The sequence below is a fragment of the Cynocephalus volans genome, chromosome 8 (genome assembly GCF_027409185.1).
Source record: "Cynocephalus volans isolate mCynVol1 chromosome 8, mCynVol1.pri, whole genome shotgun sequence".
In the NCBI taxonomy this organism is placed as follows: Eukaryota; Metazoa; Chordata; class Mammalia; order Dermoptera; family Cynocephalidae; genus Cynocephalus; species Cynocephalus volans.
The window spans coordinates 43,699,979-43,721,958 of NC_084467.1; the positions used below are offsets into that span (position 1 = coordinate 43,699,979).

General features: G+C 37.6%; 1 protein-coding gene across 3 annotated transcripts in view; it reads left to right on the top strand.

Moving 5' to 3' along the window:
- Window positions 1–21,980, top strand: part of ZFYVE9 (zinc finger FYVE-type containing 9) — a 182,297-nt gene that overhangs the window by 67,034 nt on the left and 93,283 nt on the right. For all 3 annotated transcript variants that reach the window (XM_063106443.1, XM_063106445.1, XM_063106444.1), the window contains one exon: window positions 3,274–5,381. In XM_063106443.1, coding sequence (XP_062962513.1) covers window positions 3,274–5,381 — 2,108 coding nt within the window. The remainder of the gene's footprint in view (window positions 1–3,273; window positions 5,382–21,980) is intronic.

The window sequence follows — 21,980 nt, forward strand, 5'->3', positions numbered from 1 at the left end:
CTTCTGCAAAGTTACCTTGCTAACAAGTGGCAGGATTAGGATCCAGGCAGTGTGATACGAGAGCTTGAGCTCTATCCTACCCTATACAGTAATTTATTGGCAAGAAAAGCTTTAGAATGTATGTTTGCAATTTCTAAACTAAGAAAAATAGATTGTTCCATATCAATTGCCCAATAAAGTAAAGATGCATCTTAATACTAATTTTAAAAGATTTACATTTTTGAGTAACTGCCAAAATGGTTAATTAAATTATACATTCTCAAGCCTCAGTCTAGAAATGTCTGCTTAAGATTCACTTCAGTGAGGGATGCCTTTTCCCTAAATTCCCCTCTCAATTTGACCTTAATGGATAAGCCATAATTAAATGTCTTTCACCTCACTCCTCTTCCCCTGTGTTCTCTACTTCTCAAAGGAAATGACGTGTAACAAGTTTAAAAAGTGATATATTTTCATCTAAAGTATATTATTTTAGTAATGGTCTCTAAACTTTCACTATATCCAGTGACTGAAGGTTATTCTTTGATAGCAGTTGGGAAGAGAGATTAGTTTTGATTACCAGAATGGCCTCTTCTCATATTTTACCATTGGTGATCTAACACTAACCCGTATCCTTAGGCTCATTCCTGATTTATGTAAATGTGAAATCTAATCATTAGGGATTTTATTAGATTTAGCTGGGCTTTGTACATACCACACTGGAAGGTATATTATCCTCTGAGTTTCAGCTATTTATACAAGTATTTTCTTAACCCTTTCTTTGGTTTAGCCCTGTATGTATCATAGTTATTTAAGTCATGAAATATCTAGTCAAGTGTTATACCTAATCATATGAATACTTTGCTTCTAGAATACCATTGACTGTAATAAAACTATTAGTTCATTACATTAGTCTCTTTAGGACTTCTAAGATTCTAGTAGCATACTTTGTACATTGTTGTTTTTCAATACATTTTTGTTGTATCAGTAAAAATATTTTAGTTAGAAAAAATAGCGTTTGCTTACAAAAGTAACTCCTTTAAAAGGAGGATTTCCAAAAGCAGCTTCTTGGTTTTAACTGCATCATTCATTTGTTTGAACTATTTTTCTGAATCTTAGTACCAGCTGCATTAAAAACTACTACCTCTAGCCTGGTACCTTAAAGAGTATAATTTAAATAAAGTGATTTCTCATTTTGTTTTACTTTATTTTTGTCTTTAAATGAAAAATACACCACAAACAGACTCTGATAACACTAGGTAATTAACATTATACCCGGATAGGAAGTAGTTGACTAATGAAAATTTTAATACCCAGTCATTCCTGTTTGAATATTGTCAAATATGCTTATTAGAAGCAATATCTTTTTTTTATTTCCAGGAACCAGTTTGGAAATATGATTTCTTTCTTTCTTTTTTTTAAAAAATTTTTTGGCAGTTGGCTGGCAAGGGGAGCTGAACCCTTGAAGATTTCTTTTTAAAAAAGAAAGCCCATGTTACAAAATCTCAAATGTTTGCTAGCCCAAATTTGGCAAACTCAGGATTTAACACGCAGAGGATATTAAGCTCATTCTTCACACAATCTGATGTTTTATGGCCTTTACCATTTGCCCTTTCTAGCTTCATTTCACAACTTCCTTACACTAATTCTTTTCTCAGCCCAAACTGATTTACTTACTTCTCTCTTAAATTCTTATATTTGGGGCTATGCTTTTCCTTGTTCTCCTACTAAAAATGCCTTCTTTTCCAAACTTACAGAACACTGTCTTTAAAGTCTAGCCTAGTTCCTCCTGCCTCCATGAATTCAAACTTGCTTACTTCTTATTGGAAAATACCTTTCTCCTCTGAATTTATTTTCTACTCCTACATAAGAGTTTTCAAATACTTATGCTACCCTGTACTGTTACTTAGATATTTATGTGTATCGTATCTATATCTTATTCTCCCAACTAGTTATATACTTCTTGGAGGCAAGAGCTGTCATTTAACCTTCAGTTTCCTAAACCCAGTACTTTTACTATGGTAGATGCTCACTTACAATATATTTTTTGTGTACCTACTACATCCCAGTCTCTATGTAAAGTGAAGACTGATATCAATGGAAAGAAATGGTTTCTGTCTTCAGAAATCATTTAGTGGATGAACGAGATAGCAAAATAAGCCATTGCATTACAGTATAGTATGTCCCTTAATAGAGGTATGAACAATGTACTATGGGCACATGGAAGATTAATGTTATAGATGAGAATTAATGTTACAAATAGATCTGGGCAATTTCAAGACCGTGGTTATTAGAGTTACTGAAGGAAGAAAGCAGGAAAGCACTAATTACATTATTTCTCTAATTTACTTAGACATACACAGTAGTAGTATAACTTTGGGAATAACTTAGCCATCATAGTTATGACCTGTTAAAAAGTAAACAGAAACATTTCATGAAATTATGCTTATTGATAGACTATTAGTAGGTTGATTTAATAAGATAAATGAATACTTTTTGCCAAATGTCCTCAGATAATAGTATAAATATGAACCTAATTAATGATGTGTTGTGACATGGTTACAAGCAGAACTTCATGTACTATAGTAAACTTTTTTTTTAACTTGTTATGGACAAATTTTAAATATATATATATATTAAAGAGAATAGTATAATAAACCGCAGTCTACCCATCATCCAGCTTCAACAGTGATTGACATGCTGCCATTTTTGTTTCATTTCTACCTTTATCTGTTCCTCACTCCCTGTTTCATTGTTATTTTTTACAGTGTTTTTCTTAGGATAAACTTGACATACATCAAAATGCATAGATCTCAACTGTTTTGACAGATGGGTATATCCATGTAACCCACATTCCAATCATGATGTAGATTACAGAGCATTCCATCTCCCCAGGAAATTCCTTCATTTTCCTTCCCACTCAATTACTGTATCCTCACTACTCTTCTAATTATTTTTACACTTTAGATTAGTCGCTACTGTGCCTTGTACCTGAACAATCTGAGGATGCTTTTCCCTCTCCTGTGCCCCACTACCGCCTATGGGCCAACTTAATTATATTACTTAGATAGATAGAGTTATTTTATTGTTTAGAATGTTTGAGATATTACCATTTGATAACATTTAATTGCAGGGAATTGTCTTAAATATATTTTCCTATTCCTAGCCAAAAATTAGAAGCTTTCATATCCTAGGAATATTTTATTTTCACAGTAGAGTTAGAAGTGTTGATGGATTTAGTCTTAGTAGCTTTTCCAGTGTTGCTAGCAAACTTATTGTAATTACTTACTTTTTCAGATGAAACAGTTTCTCCTACTTTGTTGGATACAAAGTGGAATAAGATTCTGGATCCCCCTTCTCACGGACTGTCATTCAGCTCTGCATTGGCCAGTGTGAATGAACCTGCAGTTTCTGATGAGTCACAACCACAACAGAAAGTCTTCTCCCTGGCTCATTCAGCTTCTCTGACCACAGAGGGAGAGGATCATTGTGCTAATGGACAGGACTGTGGTGTAAATCCAGAGATCACCACAATGTGGATTGATGAAAATGCTGTTGCAGAAGATCAGTTAATTAAGAGAAACTATAATCAGAATGATCAATTCAGTGCTGTTGAAGTGGGAGAGAAGAAGTGTGGAAATCTAGCTTGTTTGCCGGATGAGAAGAATGTTCTTGTTGTAGCTGTCATGCATAACTGTGATAAAAGGACATTACAAAGTGATTTGCAGGATTGTAATAGTTGTAATAGTCAATCCCTCATGGATGCTTTTAGCTGTTCACTGGATAATGAAAACAGACGAACTGATCAATTTAGTTTTAGTAGAAGTGGGTCCTCTGAAAAAGATATGAACTCAGAAAAACAAATGGATCCATTGAATAGACCAAAAACAGAGGGGGATTCTGTTAACCATCCATGTACTACTTCATCTGATAGGCTAGCCAGTGTCTGTTTCCCTTCACAATTAAAGGATGATGAAAATGTAGTTAGAGACCCCTCCATGTCTCCGATTACAAGTTTACAGGTTGATTCAGTAATCTCATCCCAGGGAACAGATGGAGGTCCTGCTGTTAAAAAGCAAGAGAACTATACACTAGATGAGGACCTCACTGGTAAAAACTGCTGTCCTAGGACAGATCTAGTGAGTCCAAACTCCTTTTCCCACTTGAGTGAGGGAATTTTGACAAAAATAGAGCCAGCAGAGGAGAGAACCACTGAAGAATCCCTCCGGTCTGGTCTACCTTTGTTTCTCAAACCAGACATTCCTAATGGGGCTGAAAGGAATAATAACTATGAACAGTTTTCTGATTGCTTTGTGCCTAGTGAAGTTAGGGCTAATGAAAATAAGGGTTGTGAACACGAAGAAATTCTTGGTACTACAGAATTTCTTAATATGACAGAGCATTTCTCTGAATCTCAGGAGATGACTAACTGGAAATTGACTAAACTAAATGAGATGAGCAATAGCCAAGTAAATGAAGAAAAGGAAAATTTTCTGCAGATTAGTCAGCCTGAGGACACTTATGGTGATAGTGGAGGAGAGTGTGTTGGAATGACAGACGCAGGTCTAGATTTAAAAGGAACTTGCATGAATGAAAGTGAAGGATGTGATTTCTCCACTGTTATAGATACACCAGCAGCAAATTCTCTATCTAATGGTTGTGATTCCTATGGAATGCAGAGTCCAGTTGTTTCTTTTGTTCCAAAGACTTTACCCTCCAAAGAAGATTCAGTAACAGAAGAAAAAGAAATAGAGGAGAGCAAGTCAGAATACTACTCAAATATTTATGAACAGAGAGGAAATGAGACCACAGAAGGGAGTGTACTACTGTTAAACAGCACTGGTGACCTAATGAAGAAAAATTATTTACATAATTTCTGTAGTCAAGTTCCATCAGTGCTTGGGCAGTCTTCCCCCAAGACAGTAGCAAACCTGCAATCTATCAGTGTTCCTTTTGGTGGTGCAAGACCTAAGCAACCTTCTAATCTTAAACTTCAAATTCCAAAGCCATTATCAGACCATTTACAAAATGACCTTGCAACAAACAATGGAAATAATATTAAGAACAAAAATGATATTCTTGGGAAAGCAAAATTAGGAGAAAACTCAACAACCAATGTATGCAGTGCATCTTTGGGAAACATCTCTATTGTTGATACAAATGGGGAACATTTAGAAAGTTATGAGGCTGAGATCACCAGTAGACCGTGTCTTGCACTGGCTCCAGATAGCCCAGATAATGATCTCAGAGCCGGTCAGTTTGGAGTTTCTGCCAGAAAACCATTTACCACTCTGGGTGAGGTGGCTCCAGTATGGGTACCGGATTCTCAGGCTCCAAATTGCATGAAATGTGAAGCCAGGTTTACATTCACCAAAAGGAGGCATCATTGCAGAGCATGTGGGAAGGTAAGTTGCATGTATAAGCTCAGAAATCTGGCATGCCCATGTTGTAATGCTCAATTAGAAATTAAAAGCAACAGAAGGTAAACGTATTTCTGGTTGTGATGACATTATGAGTAGCTTTTGAAAACCCAGCTGTAGTAAACGTCTATGTAAAAAAAGTCCTTACTGATTCTTAGAAAGTGTATATGGTTTTTTTTGTTGCCAGTATTTACACTGAATCATTTTCATGAAGAGATGTGAATTGAGGAAGTGTTAACTTTGTGGTTTCTATATTGATAGATACTTGGTTAATGGAATAATTTGAAATAAGGAAGCTATTCTTTCAGTTTAGGAAGTTATTCTTTCAGTTTAGGAAACATTTATGATTAACTTTATATATTTTAATTTTTGAGAAATTGAATATTACATTTAGAATCCATTGCAGTTTTTTCCATAGGATTTTTGCCATTGTACTAGACATTCTGGAACTTTTTATATACATACATATTTTTGTCTTTTCTTCCATATAACTTTGATATAAAATCAAGTTGAAAACTATAGATCCTTTTGACAAGTTATAAGAATAATTGATATTCTTTAGTTCTCCCAAAATTCTTTTAGCTAATAACACATCAGTTTGCTAGTTTGTTTGATTTTTTTTTTTAAACAAACAAGAGTTGTAAATAAGGAGGAAAGATGATTTTGTATTTTTCTAAAGAATGTGAAGTTTGGTGTCAGGTCTGGATTTGAATTTTAGCTTTGTTACTATTAAGTATATAACTTTAGTAAGCCTTAGTTTTCTAATCTGTAAAAACAAACAAAAACATGAATAATTTTCATTGAGCTGTTACATAGATTAAATGAGATCACAGGATTAATAAGTGTTCAATGATTAATCTCTACTTCCCTTCTTGCCTATGGGACTCATTTATGTCTGGGTGTAAAGTCGGGATCATGGAAGTTCTTTTGGTCTTCCCCTCATTGTCTTAAGATAGTAGCTCACCTCTAAGTATCAGGTCCAACCTGACAACTTGCTAGATGCAAAGAAACTGGTTGGGGAGCAAGAGTCTACTTCTGTTGCCACCCTCTTCTCAGAGAGGAAATAATCCCCAGCAACTTCCTTCAACTTGCTGGCCAGTTCTAAACCACAGGTCTTAGACCAATTACTGGCAAAGTGTATCAGGATTGCCAGAATTGGCTAATCAATTATGATTTATTTCCTGGGGCTGAGCACAATGTTGCCTGAACAAAAGTGAGAATGAATCTATTAACAAAAGAGGGGGGAAAGTAGCAGATATGAAGAATGAACAAGTCTGTCTAATGTGTGGCATGTGAACTATAGGTAATAAAATTGTACTGTATTTGAGATTCGTGTTGAATAGATTTTAGCTGCTCTTACCACAAAAACAAAAAAAATGGGTAACCAGGTGAGATGATAGATGTGTTAATTTGTTTCACTAGAGTAACCTTTTTGCTATCTATATGTATCCCATAACATCATGTTGTATACCTTAAGTATGCACAATAAAATTTATTAAAAACAAAAACAAAAGGAAAGGGGAGAATGGTTCGTGGGAGAATGGTTTGTGGGAATCAGCAAGGCTTATTAGAAAGTCTTAGCATAAAAGAACCAAATGATGGGGAACAGAAAGAAGTTAAAGCTGAGATTGGGTTGTTGGTCTCTGATTATTAAAGTTTGGAGAAAATAGTGTGTTAAGTTACAATTTATTTTCATATGACTTGAGTTACAGTAATTTTTGGTTAACATGTGAGAATTTTGGTAGTGAATACAGAATAACTTTCATAAGATCTGAATTAGCAGCACATTAAGTTAATGTTTTTGTTTTATACTGTCAGAGATCAATTTTCTCAAGGTTTGTTTTTATTCTCTGGTATTAAAACATTGCCACTGGTTGTGCTCCTTGGGAGGCAGGAGAGATAGCAATTTATTATAGTGAAAGTTGGTTGCGTTATGGTACTGAGAGAACTGTAAAGAGCAAAAGAGAACAATATTTCTCAAAGCTTTAGGAGTATCCTAGTTGATAACACAGACTAATTATCTAGCAACATACTTTATATAGAAATACTGTGAGTGTTCAGCAAACCTAGATTCACAATAACCTCCCAGCCACTTACTAGCTTCTTCCTGATCTTGGTCAAGGCACTTTCATCATCTGTAAAATGGAGGTGATAATACTTAACTTGCACGATTGTATATAATAAAGACCCATTGAATCAATGAATCATGAAGATTAGAAGCAACATGTTTAAATTAGCTAGCACTGTATGTAGTGGATTATCATTAAGTGGTAACTTACTATTTTAATTATGTTCTTTGGAAAATTGTTAGTGGTTTTGTCATATAAGGAAGCAGCCAATAAGATAAAATTTTGTACAGCCTTGTGGTTAAAATAAAATTCTAGTTTACTTTTTATCTGTATATATGGCATTGGAAATCTGCCTAATATATCTTTGGTCTGTGGGCAAGGCTGTGTTTTTTTACTTTCCCACTTGGTCCGAGAGACCAATGAGTACTTAGTTCTAGGTAAGCACTCAACAAAAATGATACTTGCTCTTATCCTACAAGGTCCTAATGCATTTAAGTCACTTGATGTTGTTTTTTTTTAATGTTTATTTTACTTTGCATATGTATTTATTGATTTATTTGTTGTTTTTCTGCCTGATTACAAGCAAAATTCACTGCTTTCAAATATATAGGAGCCACTATTGCTCATAGTAAGATGATGCAGCAGTAGCCAAGATAATGCAGCAGTAGCCAAGATACTGCTTTACTGGTTTCAAGAAATCCTTAGTTCTAGGTATAACAATGGGAAAAGCAAAGTATTGTTGAGTAGGCACTGTATTGTAGACTCTATACCAAATGTTATTGGCAGATCAGGTAACTGAGGTACAAAGGGATTTAAAGTGGGTTAAAAAACACATAGCTAGAAAATATTGGCACTAAGGTATATCTAATTCCAAGTCCATGCTATTTTTTTTTCTATATCTCTCTTCTGACTGATGACCATCTCCCTCTCAATTCCAGTCTGTTAATGCTTTCTAAATACTGGTCACAATTTTTTTTATTGTGGTAAAATATACATAACACTAACTGTTTTAACCATTTTTGGATGTGAAGTTCAATGGCATTAAGCACATTCACATTGTTGTGCAACCATAACCACTATCTCCAGAATGTTTTGATCATCCCAAATTTAGTAACTCCCCATCCTACCCCGCCCCCATCCCCTGGTAACCACTGTTCTACTTTCTGTCTCTATGAATTTGACCATTCCAGTTACTTCATATAAGTGAGATAACATAATGTTTGTTCCTTTTTGTCTGGCTTATTTCACTTAGCATAATGTCTTTAAGTTTTTTAATAAAAAATGATAGCTAAAACTTATAGAACAAAATAAATAACCTTTATTTTTCAAATAAAAAAATTTATTTGTACATTAAAAAAACTCCAATTTTATTCCTTTTTGAAGCTGAATAATATTCCATTGTACATATATACCACATTTTATTTATCCGTTCATCCATCAGTGGAAACTTGGGTTGTTTCCACCTTTTGGTTATTACAGTATTAATAGTCTCTGCTTTCAGATCTTTTGTGAATATACCCAGAATGGAATTGCTGGATGATATGATAATTTTTTCCCCATATCTCTCATAAGTATCTTTATTATTATTATTATTATTAATTTTTATTGAATCAAAATTGATTATACATATTTTTGGAGTTCAACATTGAGATATGTTGATCAAATCATTATTACTAGCATATATATCGTTACAAATCGTAATTATTCTTTATGCCCCTTGTCCAATCTCTCCCCATCCCGCTCTCCTTCCCCGCTCCTTCCTCTAATTACCCTAGATTTCTTCTCTCCTTCTGTAAGAATAATGGTTACTCTGTTGATTGATTGCCTAGATGATCTGTCCAATGCTGAGAGGTTTGTTCAGGTCCCCCAATATTATCATAGAGCAGATGCTTTTGTCACTCTGAAATGTGCTTTGTGGAGAGAGACATCCTCTTCTTTTCTTTATCTCTGCTGGTGACTCTCCTTGTGTCAGTGCACTCCAGGGGCTGGCAGACAAACTGCGTGGTTGTTGTGGCATCTAGCCGCTTTCATGGCAGCCATGGTTATTGTGGTGGCTGTGCTGGGCCACCCACATGGAGGTGATGTTTTTGGCATGCTCCTTTGTGCTGCTGGTGTGCCTGTTTGTGGGGAGTGTCTGGTCCCTGGCTCCATGCCTTGTGTCCCAGGGCGGGCCCCGAGGTAATGGCACAGTCTGCCTGGTTGTGAGAGGCAGGTCCGGTCCCCTTCTCTGTGCCTTGGGTCACCAGGTGGGCCCCGGGGCACTGGTGGTATGAGTGGTTGTGGGCGGAGGGGGGGTGTCCGGTTGCCTTCTTCATGCTTCAGGTCATTGGGTGGGCCCCAAGGTGCTGTTGGTGTGCCTGGGCCGGAACTAATTTTTTGTCCTTTGCTTACTTCTAAAATGGGGGATCTTCCTGTGGGAATCAGTACTTGAGCTGTGCGGTTGAGCTAAATTGCTGCTTTGCTGCTGTTTCCCTAGGGAAGGCTTTTTGTGAAGCTCAGCATTTATTTTATTTTATTTTATTTTATTTTTTTAAATGACCGGTAAGGGGATCTTAACCCTTGACTTGGTGTTGTCAGCACCACGCTCACCCAGTGAGCGAACCGGCCATCCCTATATGGGATCCGAACCCGTGGCCTTGGTGTTATCAGCACCACACTCTCCCGAGTGAGCCACGGGCCGGCCCTGAAGCTCAGCATTTAATGGTTGACCTTATATGTACTTGCAGCTCTCCAGGGACCTGGTGCACCTAGGTTGTATAGAAACTCTGATCTGGGCTTGAGTTTTTTCATCAAACTACACCCATGCAATTCTGCATTCCCGACCAGTCTCCTCTGCGTGGTCCTGTGCTGATTGAGGTGCAGATTGCCTGTCCTTGCTGTGTCCCAGTGTTCTCCCGGTGGGCCTATCTCTCCCACCACCCGTGCTGCAATGCTGCAAACAATTCCCATGGGACAGGCCCTGTACCAATCCCTTGCGATGACTCACCAGCCTCTGAATGGCTCCCCTTTTTCAGCTTTTCTGACTCCTCACTTCTGTATGGATCCATGGGAACCCTATTAGTGGTCTTGCTGTCCTGGGGGCCACCAGGCCCTCTTCAACCCTGCCACCTCCAAGTAACTCCATCTGAAGGGCACAGCTGCGGCTTCTGCTGGATCCTGCTCCATGCGTTCAGCAGCTCGAGCCTTAAATTGGCTGTGGGCCAAAATGCTCAGAGCAGTTTTTTCTTTCTCTCATTGTGGTTTCTCCTGCCTTCATGAACTCCATAGGCCTCTCCTCCTCTTCCCCTGAGCTCCAGCAGCCCCAGCTTGGCTGATGCTACCTTTTTATAGTTGTAAATTGGTTGATTTGTGGGAGAGAGTGATGCTGGGGATCATCTATTCTGTCATCTTGACTGGAACTCCCATATAATAACTCTATATGTAATTTTTTGAGGATGCATCATACTGTTTTCCACAACAGTTGTACAACTTTTCATTGCCACCAATAATATACAAGGGTTACAGTTTTCCCACATCCTTGCCAACACTTCTTTTTTGTTGTTTTGATAATAGCCATATTAATGGATGTAAAGTGGTATCTCATTGTGGTTTTGACTTTCATTTTCCTGGTGATTAGTGATATCGAGCATCTTTTCATGTGCCTGTTGGTCATTTGTATATCTTCTTTGGGGAAATGTCTATTCAAGTCCTTTGCCTGAGTTTTAATTGGGTGTTTGTCTTTTTTGTTGTTAAGTTATAGAGCTATTTATATATTCGGGATATCAATTTCTTATCAGATATGTGACTTGTCAATATTTTCTCCCAGCCTGTGGGTTTTTTACTCTGTTGTCTCTTTGTCCTTTGATGCCCCAAAGTTTTAAATTTTGATGAAATCCAACTTAATCTATTTTTTTCTTTTGTTACCTGTGCTTTTGGTGTTATATACAGAAATCATCTTCAAATCTCATGTCATGAAGCTTTTCCCCTAAGTGTTTTATAGTTTTAATGCTTATGTTTGGGATCTCAGATATATTTTGAGTTAATTTTTGTATATAGGATAATGTAAGAGTCTGGTTTATTGTGAATAATATATATCACAATAATATCACAATAATATTGTGAATGCATGTATCTAGTTTGCCCAACAAAATTTATCGGAAAGACTGTCCTCTACCTGTGAATGGTTTTAGCACTCTTATTGAAAATCATTTGACCATATATGCTTTACTTCTGGGCTCTCTGTTCTACTCCGTTGGTCTTTATATTTGTGTTTATGCCAATACCACACGGTTTTGCTTACTGTAGCTTTGTAGTAAGTTTTGAGACCAGGGAGTGTGAGTCCTCCAACTTTGATCTTCTTTGTCAAGATTATTTTGGCTATTGTGAGTCCCTTGAGATTCCATATGGATTTAAGGACGGATTCTTTTATTTCTGTAAAAAACATTGTTGGGGTTTTAGTAGGGATTGCATTGAATCTGTAGATTGCTCTGGGTAGTGTTGAAATCTTAACAATATTAAGTCTTCTAATCAATGAACATGGGATGTCTTTTTATTTCTTAATATTTAAAAATTTTTTTATCAGCAATCTTTTGTAGTTTTCACTGTACAAGTTCTTTCACCTCCTTGGTAAGTTAATTCCTAAGTATTTTATTCTTTTTGATGCTATGGTAAATGGAAGTGTTTCCTTTATTTCTTTTTTGGATTGTTCATTATTAGTGTATACAAATATCACTGACTTTTGCATGTTGGTTTTTGCTGAATTTGTTTTTTAGTTTTAAAAGGTTTTTTTTTTCTGGTGTGGAATTATTTTTGTTGTGTTTTCTACATGTAGGATTTTTTTGTCTATGAACAGAGATAATTTTACTTATTCCTTTCCAATTTGGGTGCTTTTTATTCCTTTTTAATTGTTCTGCCTAAATTTACAATACTGTTTTGGATAGACGTGGCAAAAAGCACATACCTTGTCTTGTTCCTGTCTTGAAGGAAAAGTTTTCAGTCTTTTATCATTGCATATGATGTTGGATATGGATTTTTAATATTTGGCCTTTATTTTGCGGTAGTTGTCTTTTATTACTAGTATGAGTGTGTGTGTGTGTGTGTGTGTGTGTTTTAACCATGAAAGGTTGTTGAATTTTGCTAAATGCTTTTTTTTTTTTTGTCGTTTTTTCGTGACCGGCACTCAGCCAGTGAGTGCATTGGTCAGTCCTATATAGGATCCGAACCCGCGGCGGGAGCGTTGCCACGCTCCCAGCGCAGCACTCTACCCAGTGCGCCACGGGCTCGGCCCTTTGCTAAATGCTTTTTATCAGTTGAGATGATCAAGTGTTTTTTTTTTTTTTGATCCATACTGAAGACTTTTCTTTGTTTTTATTTTATTTTATTTTATTTTATTTTTTTAACTTTTATTTTGTCGATATACATTGTGGTTGATTATTGTTGCCCCTTACCAAAACCTTCCTCCCTCTTCCCTCTCCTCCCTCCACCACAACAATGGCCTTTCTGTTTGCTTGTTGTATCAACTTCAAGTAATTGTGGTTGTTATATCTTCTTCCCCCACCCCCTGTTTTTTTTGTGTGTGTGCGTGTGTGTGTGTGTGAATTTATATATTAATTTTTAGCTCCCACCAATAAGTGAGAACATGTGGTATTTCTCTTTCTGTGCCTGACTTGTTTCACTTAATATAATTCTCTCGAGGTCCATCCATGTTGTTGCAAATGGCAGTATTTCATTCGTTTTTATAGCTGAGTAGTATTCCATTGTGTAGATGTACCACATTTTCCGTATCCACTCATCCGATGATGGACATTTGGGCTGGTTCCAACTCTTGGCTATTGTAAAGAGTGCTGCAATGAACATTGGGGAACAGGTATACCTTCGACTTGATGATTTCCATTCCTCTGGGTATATTCCCAACAGTGGGATAGCTGGGTCGTATGGTAGATCTATCTGCAATTGTTTGAGGAACCTCCATACCATTTTCCATAGAGGCTGCACCATTTTGCAGTCCCACCAACAATGTATGAGAGTTCCTTTTTCTCCACAACCTCGCCAGCATTTATCGTTCAGAGTCTTTTGGATTTTAGCCATCCTAACTGGGGTTAGATGGTATCTCAGTGTGGTTTAATTTGCATTTCTCGGATACTGAGTGATGTTGAGCATTTTTTCCTATGTCTGTTGGCCATTTGTATATCTTCCTTAGAGAAATGCCTACTTAGCTCTTTTGCCCATTTTTTAATTGGGTTGCTTGTTTTTTTCTTGTAAAGTTGTTTGAGTTCCTTATATATTCTGGATATTAATCCTTTGTCAGATGTATATTTTGCAAATATTTTCTCCCACTCTGTTGGTTGTCTTTTAACTCTGTTAATTGTTTCTTTTGCTGTGCAGAAGCTTTTTAGTTTGATATAATCCCATTTGTTTATTTTTCCTTTGGTTGCCCGTGCTTTTGGGGTCGTATTCATGAAGTCTGTGTCCAGTCCTATTTCCTGAAGTGTTTCTCCTATGTTTTCTTTAAGAAGTTTTATTGTTTCAGGGTGTATATTTAAATCCTTAATCCATTTTGAGTTGATTTTAGTATATGGTGAGAGGTATGGGTCTAGTTTCATTCTCCTGCATATGGATATCCAGTTATCCCAGCACCATTTGCTGAAGAGGCAGTCCCTTCCCCAGTGAATAGGCTTGGTGCCTTTGTCAAAGATCAGATGGCAGTAAGTATGTGGGTTGATTTCTGGATTCTCTATTCTACTCCATTGATCAGTGTGTCTGTTTTTATGCCAGTACCATATTGTTTTGGTTATTATAGCTTTTTAGTATAGCTTAAACTCGGGTAGTGTTATGCCTCCAGCTTTATTTTTTTTGCTGAGCATTGCTTTGGCTATGCGTGGTCTTTTATTATTCCATATAAATGTCTGGATATTTCTTTCCATTTCTGAGAAAAATGTCTTTGGAATTTTGATGGGGATTGCATTGAATTTGTATATCACTTTGGGTAGTATGGACATTTTCACTATGTTGATTCTTCCAATCCAAGAGCATGGGATATCTTTCCATCTTCTTGTATCCTCTCTGATTTCTCTCAGCAGTGGTTTGTAGTTCTCATTATAGAGATTTTTCACATCCTTGGTTAACTCAATTCCTAAGTATTTTATTTTTTTGGTGGCTATTGTAAATGGGTAGGTTTTCTTGATTTCTCGTTCTGCATGTTCACTATTGGAGAAAAGAAATGCTACTGATTTTTGTGTGTTGATTTTGTATCCTACTACTGTGCTGAAATCATTTATCAATTCCAAGAGTTTTTTTTGTAGAGGTTTTAGGCTGTTCGATATATAGGATCATGTCATCTGCAAACAGGGACAGTTTGACTTCATCTTTTCCAATCTGGATGCCCTTTATTTCCTTCTCTTCTCTGATTGCTCTAGCTAGTACTTCCAACACTATGTTGAATAGGAGTGGTGAGAGTGGGCATCCTTGTCTAGTTCCTGTTCTTAAAGGAAAAGCTTTCAGCTTTTCCCCATTCAGGATGATATTGGCAGTGGGTTTGGCATATATGGCTTTAATTATGTTGAGATACTTTCCCTCTATACCTAACTTATAGAGGGTCTTTGTCATGAATGAGTGCTGAACTTTATCAAATGCTTTTTCAGCATCTATAGAGATGATCATATGGTCCTTGTGTTTGAGTTTTTTAATATGGTGTATCACATTTATTGATTTGCATATGTTGAACCAACCTTGCATCCCTAGGATGAATCCCACTTGATCGTGGTGAATAATTTTACGTATGTGTTGCTGTATTCTGTTTGCTAGTATTTTAGTGAGGATTTTTGCATCTATATTCATCAAGGATATCGGACTGTAGTTTTCTTTTTTGGTGATATCTTTACCTGGTTTTGGTATCAGGATGATGTTTGCTTCATAGAATGAGTTTGGGAGATTTGTGTCTGTTTCAGTCTTTTGGAATAGTTTGTAAAGAATCGGTGTCAATTCCTCTTTGAATGTTTGGTAAAATTCTGCTGTGAATCCATCTGGTCCTGGGCTTTTCTTTGTTGGGAGCCTTCTGATAACAGCTTCAATCTCCTTTATTGTTATTGGTCTGTTCAAATTTTCTACATCTTCATGGTTCAGTTTTGGGAGCTTGTGTGTGTCCAGAAATTTATCCATTTCCTCCAGATTTTCAAATTTGTTGGCGTATAGTTGTTTATAGTAGTCTCGAATGATTCCTTGTATTTCAGATGAATCAGTTGTAATATCGCCTTTTTCATTTCTAATTTTTATTTGAGTCTTCTCTCTTCTTTTTCTTGTTATCCATGCTAATGGTTTGTCAATTTTATTTATCTTTTCAAGAAACCAACTTTTTGATTCATTGATCTTTTGAATTGTTTTTTGGTTTTCAATTTCATTAAGTTCTGCTCTGATCTTAATGATTTCTTTCCGTCTGCTAACTTTAGGTTTGGATTGTTCTTGTTTTTCTAGTTCTTTAAGGTGAAGTGTTAGGTTGTTCACTTGCCATCTTTCCATTCTTCTGAGGTGAGCATTTAATGCAATAAATTTCCCCCTTAATACTACTTTTGCAGTATCCCACAGGTTTTGGTATGATGTATCATTATTTTCATTAGTTTCAATAAATTTTTTGATTTCCTGCTTGATTTCTTTTTGGACCCATATGTCATTGAGTAGAATGCTGTTTAATTTCCATGTGTTTGTATAGTTTCCAGAGTTTCGTTTGTTATTAATTTCTAGTTTTAATCCAGTGTGGTCTGAGAAAATACATGGGATAATTCCAGTTTTTTTGAATTTATTGAGACTTGATTTGTGACCTAATATGTGATCTATCGTGGAGAATGATCCATGTGCTGATGAGAAGAATGAATATTCTGAGGTTGTTGCATGGAATGTTCTGTAGATATCTGCCAGTTCCAATTGGTCTAGAGTCTTGTTTAGATCTTGTGCTTCTCTGCTGATTCTTTGCCTAGATGATCTGTCTAATATTGACAGTGGAGTGTTCAGGTCCCCTGCTATTATGGTATTAGTGTCTATTTCCTTCTTTAGGTCTAATAGAGTTTGTTTTATGAATCTGGCTGCTCCAACATTGGGTGCGTACATATTTATGATTGTTATGTCTTCTTGATGGATCAGTCCTTTTATCATTAAGTAGTGTCCCTCATTGTCTCTTTTTATGGTTTTTAGTTTAAAGTCTGTTTTGTCAGATATAAGAATAGCTATTCCAGCTCGTTTTTCTTTTCTGTTTGCATGGTAAATCTTTTTCCATCCTTTAACTCTTAGTCTGTGTGAATCTTTATGGGTGAGGTGGGTCTCTTGAAGGCAGCATATAGTTGGGTCCTCCTTTTTGATCCAGTCAGCCAGTCTGTGTCTTTTGATTGGGGAATTTAAGCCTTTTACATTAAGAGTTGTTATTGAAAGGTGTTGATTTATTCCTAGCATTTTATTGGTTGTTTGGTTGTCTTAGGTGTCTTTTGTTCCTTGCTTTCTGATTTACTGTTTGGTTTCTGTGTTTGTTGGTTCCTTAGGTTGTGGATAGCATTTTTGTTTGTTTGTTTTCTCTTCATGAATGCCATTTTTATTATACTAGTGGGTTTTGATTTTTTGGTGTTTATGGCAGTGGTATTTATTTTTCAGGAACCAAACCCAGTACTCCCTTGAGGATTTCTTGTAAGGGTGGTTGTGTGGTAGTGAACTCCCGCAGTTTTTGTTTGTCTGAGAAATGTACTATTTGCCCTTCATTTCGGAAGGATAGCCTTGCAGGGTAGAGTATTCTTAGCTGGCAATCTTTGTCTTTTAGTATTTTGAAAATATCATCCCATTCCTTTCTAGCTTTTAGGGTTTGTGATGAAAAGTCTGATGTTAGCCTGATTGGGGCTTCCTTATGGGTGATTTGACGTTTCTCTCTTGCAGCTTTTAAGATTCTCTCTTTGTCTCTGGGTTTTGCCAATTTGACTATGACATGTCTTGGAGAAGGCCTTTTTAGGTTGAATACGTTTGGAGATCGTTGAGCTTCCTGGATCTGAAGATCTATGATTTTTCCTATACCTGGGAAGTTTTCTGCCACTATTTTGTCAAATATGTTTGCAATGCAATCTCTGTTTTCCTCCCCTTCTGGGATACCCATGACTCGGATATTTGAGCACTTAAGGTTGTCTGATATCTCTCTCAGATTTTCTTCAATGTCTTTGATTCTTTTTTTTTTTTTTTTTTTTTTTTGGTCTCCTTGTGTTATTTCAGATAGCCCATCTTCAAGTTCAGAGGTTCTCTCCTCAACTTCGACAAGCCTGCTGGTTTAACTCTCTGTTTTGTTTTTTATTTCGCTGAATAACTTCTTCAGTTCAGCAAGTTCTGCTACATTTTTTTTCAGGACATTGATTTCCTTGTACATTTCCTCTTTCAGGTCCTGTATACTTTTCCTCGTTTCATCATGATGTCTAGCTGAGTTTTTTTGTATCTCATTCAGTTTCCTTAGAATTATCACTCGAAATTCCTTGTCAGTCATTTCAAGGGCTTCTTGTTCTATAGGATCTAGAGTTTGAGATTTATTAAGTTTTGGTGGTGTATTTTCTTGATTTTTTGTTTTTCTGGTATCTTTTTTTTGGTGTTTATTCATTGTGGCAGGGGGTTTCACAGTCCACCGGTTTGAGACTATTGACTCACTAAGATGTTGCTGTGGTTGCCAATTTGGTATGGCTCCCTCCGTGACTGCTCAGTTGGCCACTAGTGCCTTGTGTGTGTGGTTGCCTTGGGTCTTGGGCCTCTCCGGGGAGCCACCTCTCTGGTCAGCTTGGACTCTGCTGGGCTGCTGGATCACGGGGCGGTACCGCAGGGTGTGTGTTCTCTGCTGAGCTTCCACTTCCCGTGCAGGACTTCTCCCTGTTCCGTGCGCTCTGGCCCGGGCTGTTGGATCACGCAGTGGCGACCCCACAGGGTGTGTGGTTTCTGCCGAGTCTCCACCTCCCTAGCCGGACATCTCCCCGCTCTGTGCGCACTGGGCTGGGCTGGGACGTGTCTTCTGCAGCCCTCATCTATCAGCTGGGCCTTCAAGACCCTGCTCGGCACTGCCTCGCCCAGGAAGTCTACCAGGTTTCTGCTAGGCGCAGACGACTGGTCTCTCTGGGTGCCTTTGTAGCACTGTGTAGATCTTTCTCGGGACTTATCACCTTCCTCCTGGTATCGCGGTTATTTGTGTACTTGTCTTATCTCCCACACCAGAGCGTCAGCTCCTCAGGGGAGGAGCCTGCAGCACACGGTTCACCTTTGAATCCCCCTGGCACGGACCGAGTCCAGTGCCCACCCGCAGTCAGCTCTCCGGCAGGTTCAAGCGAACTCGGCAACTCTCCGACCACACTATTCCTAACTAGAAATCAGTTAGGCGTTTTTCCAAACTCGTGGCCTCAGAGATAGTATCTGCCTCCCGGTAACAGGAAGTTTACCGGGTGCCGGAGCCCAGGGTGCGGTGGAGTGACAGTCGGCCCAGCCCGTACTTCCTTGCCCTCCCAGCGCTGGCTGGGGACGCCCAATGCCACCTGGCCCCCGCCAGAGAACCGCAGAGGGAGTGGGAGCAGAGGCCTGCCCACAGGCCCCGGGATGCCCCGCGCCGGGGCAAGCAAGTGGGAAGGCTCAGTGAGGAGCCGAGCCGGGCAAGGAGGACAGGCTTGGCTGAGCCGGGCCGGAGCCGCCACCACCTGAGAAAATGGAGGCAGCCCTGGGGCTGGTGAGTGGCCCGGTGGGGCCGGCGGAAGCTGGGCGGGCATCCGCCCCCCGAGCAGGGCCAGGCCGGGGGTCACTCACAGGGCTGTGCTGGGTCGGGCAGCTTCCTCTCTGCCTCTGCATCTTCACGGTGCCCGTTCTCGGCCGCCGCCGCCTCGGGCTGCTCTCTCGGTCCCGTGGCACGGCTCAGGCCCTCCCAGGAATCATCTTTTATGCCAGCCTGAAACCTTGAATCCTGAATAGGGCTGCTGGCCGCCTTCAGCGCAGCCCCGGCCTCCGGGATCCTGGCAGCCTCAACAGCAGCCCCGGCGCCGTGTTCCCTTTTTAGAGACTCGCTTTTGCAGTGAAGAAACAGTTCTTTTCCTGCTCCATACTTCAAAGCTGTTGCCTGTAAACGAGGTAGCCTCTCCTGCCAAGGGCAAAGTGGCAGTCAGCCCCCACGACTGGCCACCAGTAGCGGTCCTCCCTTAAGAGACGGCAAGAGGAAGGTCCACAAGTTTCCCGGCTGCCTAAGGCCCAGTGGCCCCCTTTTCCACCTCAGCTACTCTGCGCCAGCCAACCGCCGCAGCCACCGCCATCTTAGGATCCGCCCGATCATGTGTTTTTATTGTTTCTTTCTGTTATGTGCATTACATTGATTGATTTTTCATATGTTGAACTATCCTTGTGTTTCAGGTATAAATGTCACTTGGTCATGGTGTTTAATCCTTTTAATGTGCTGCCAACTTCAGTTTGCTAGTATTTTATATTCATAAGGGATACTGGGCTGTAGTTTTCTTGTAGTGTGTTTGTCTGGCTTTGGTAACAAGGTAATGCTGGCTTCATAGAATGAATTAGAAAGTGTTTCCTCCTCTTCAGTTTTTTTGAAGAGTTTGCAAAGGATTGGTGTTCTTTTTTTAAAAGTTTGGTAGATTTTCCCAGTAAAGCCCTCTGATGTAGGGCTTTTCTTTATTGGAAGCGTTTTGATTACTTGATTCAATCTGCTTACTAGTTACAGGTTTATTCAGATTTTATGTTTATTCCTGACTCAGTCTTGGTATTTTGTGTTTCTAGAGATTTTTCCATTTCATCTAGGTTGGTCACAATTTTTTTAAAACCAGAATTATTGGAAAAACACAGAGTAGTATATTGAGTCCTAAATCAGTGCTTCCTCTGATGGAACAAATTGTAAGTTGGTACAGAATGTCAACTAACAAAGTGTCCATGCTATATAAAGCATCCAAACATATTTTTAAAACCATCATATTTTCAAGATAAGTGGGCTAAAAGATATTTAAGTGGGTTAGTAAGCAGTGGAGAAATATTCAAATTTATTAGGTATCAGAGTGGTAGAAATTAAAATTTTATGCCTATATAACAGAGAAGAGAAGATGTTAATAATACTCAATGCAGGTGATATTAAGTTGAAACCAGCATATTTATACATTTAATAAGCCACCTGTATCAGTTTTTTGAGCTAATAATTCCTTTTTGGGTAAATAATTTTGAAAGAACAAGAGCTATATCAAAAAGATACAGAAAGATATCCATTTTAGTATTACTTAGAATTAGCAAATACAATAAAAATAGTTTATATCCAAAATCAGATAATGGTAAGTTAAATATGATACATACATTTGATTCAGCCATTAAAAATAATTATTATCAGGCAGTATGGAAAATGCTTATGATGAAATGTTAATAAAAGATAATTCAAACTCATGCTTTGCGTGTAATTATAAAATTATTCTTGGGCATACAAACAAATATTTCTGAAGGGAACACGTAAAATCAAAACCAAGTAATTTTAATTGGTGCAATTTTGAGTGATTTCTTTTTCTTCCTTTTTTTTGGAAATTCTTATAGTGATTCTTAGTCTTGATTCAGTTAAAAACAGTTCAGGATCTATGAAATAGTCTTGCCTAAAAAGTCAGACAGAATATGGTCAGATTTCTAGATCAAACTACCGATTTATAAGAAATACAGAGTTTAAAAAACCACATTAAACGACACCACAGGGCAGCAATCTCTGAAATCCAGATTGTGGGAAAGTATGGGACAAATGACACAGTTTCTTCATAAAATATTTTTGAAGGGGAACCTATATAATAAAAGAGACTTGAGACATATTCATCAATTACACCACATGGACCTTATTTGGATCCTGGTTCAAGCATAACATTAAAAAGTGAAATATTTTTTTAAAATGTGTTCATAAAAATTTAATAAAAATATGTCTATAGAAAATGTGAATACTGGATATTTGATGTTGCTACACAATTGTTAAAGTATGCTGATGGTATTGTTAGGTTTTAAAAATAGTCTCTTTGTTTTAGAGATATATACTGATATATTTAAATATGAAATGACAGCTGAGATTTATTTCAAAATGATCAGATGGGGGAGAGAGAAGTGGGTGAGAATTGGCTTTGATAAGTTTCAAATTTGGGTAATGGGAACTTGGGGTTTTTTTTATACTGTTATGTCTACTTTTGTGTGATTGAAAATTTCTGTGATAAAAAGTTTTAAAAATGAAGAATGGCCAGAAATATGATTACAAAAAATAGAGATCTATTTTACTTGCTTACCTATTATAAATTAGTACTTTTTAACACACACATAAAACTTTTAATGCAATATCAGTATGCTATTTACAGGATAATTATAGAAAATATAAAAAATTAATTCATAGTATGTTAAAGTTAATGATTTCTGATCGCATCAATTGCAAACAGTTTTATTTAAAATTTTTATTTATTTATTAAACAGCACTTATTTTGTTTATGGTTTGTTTTTGTTTTATTTTATCTTATTTGTTATTATTTTTAAAATTTTTATTTTTTAT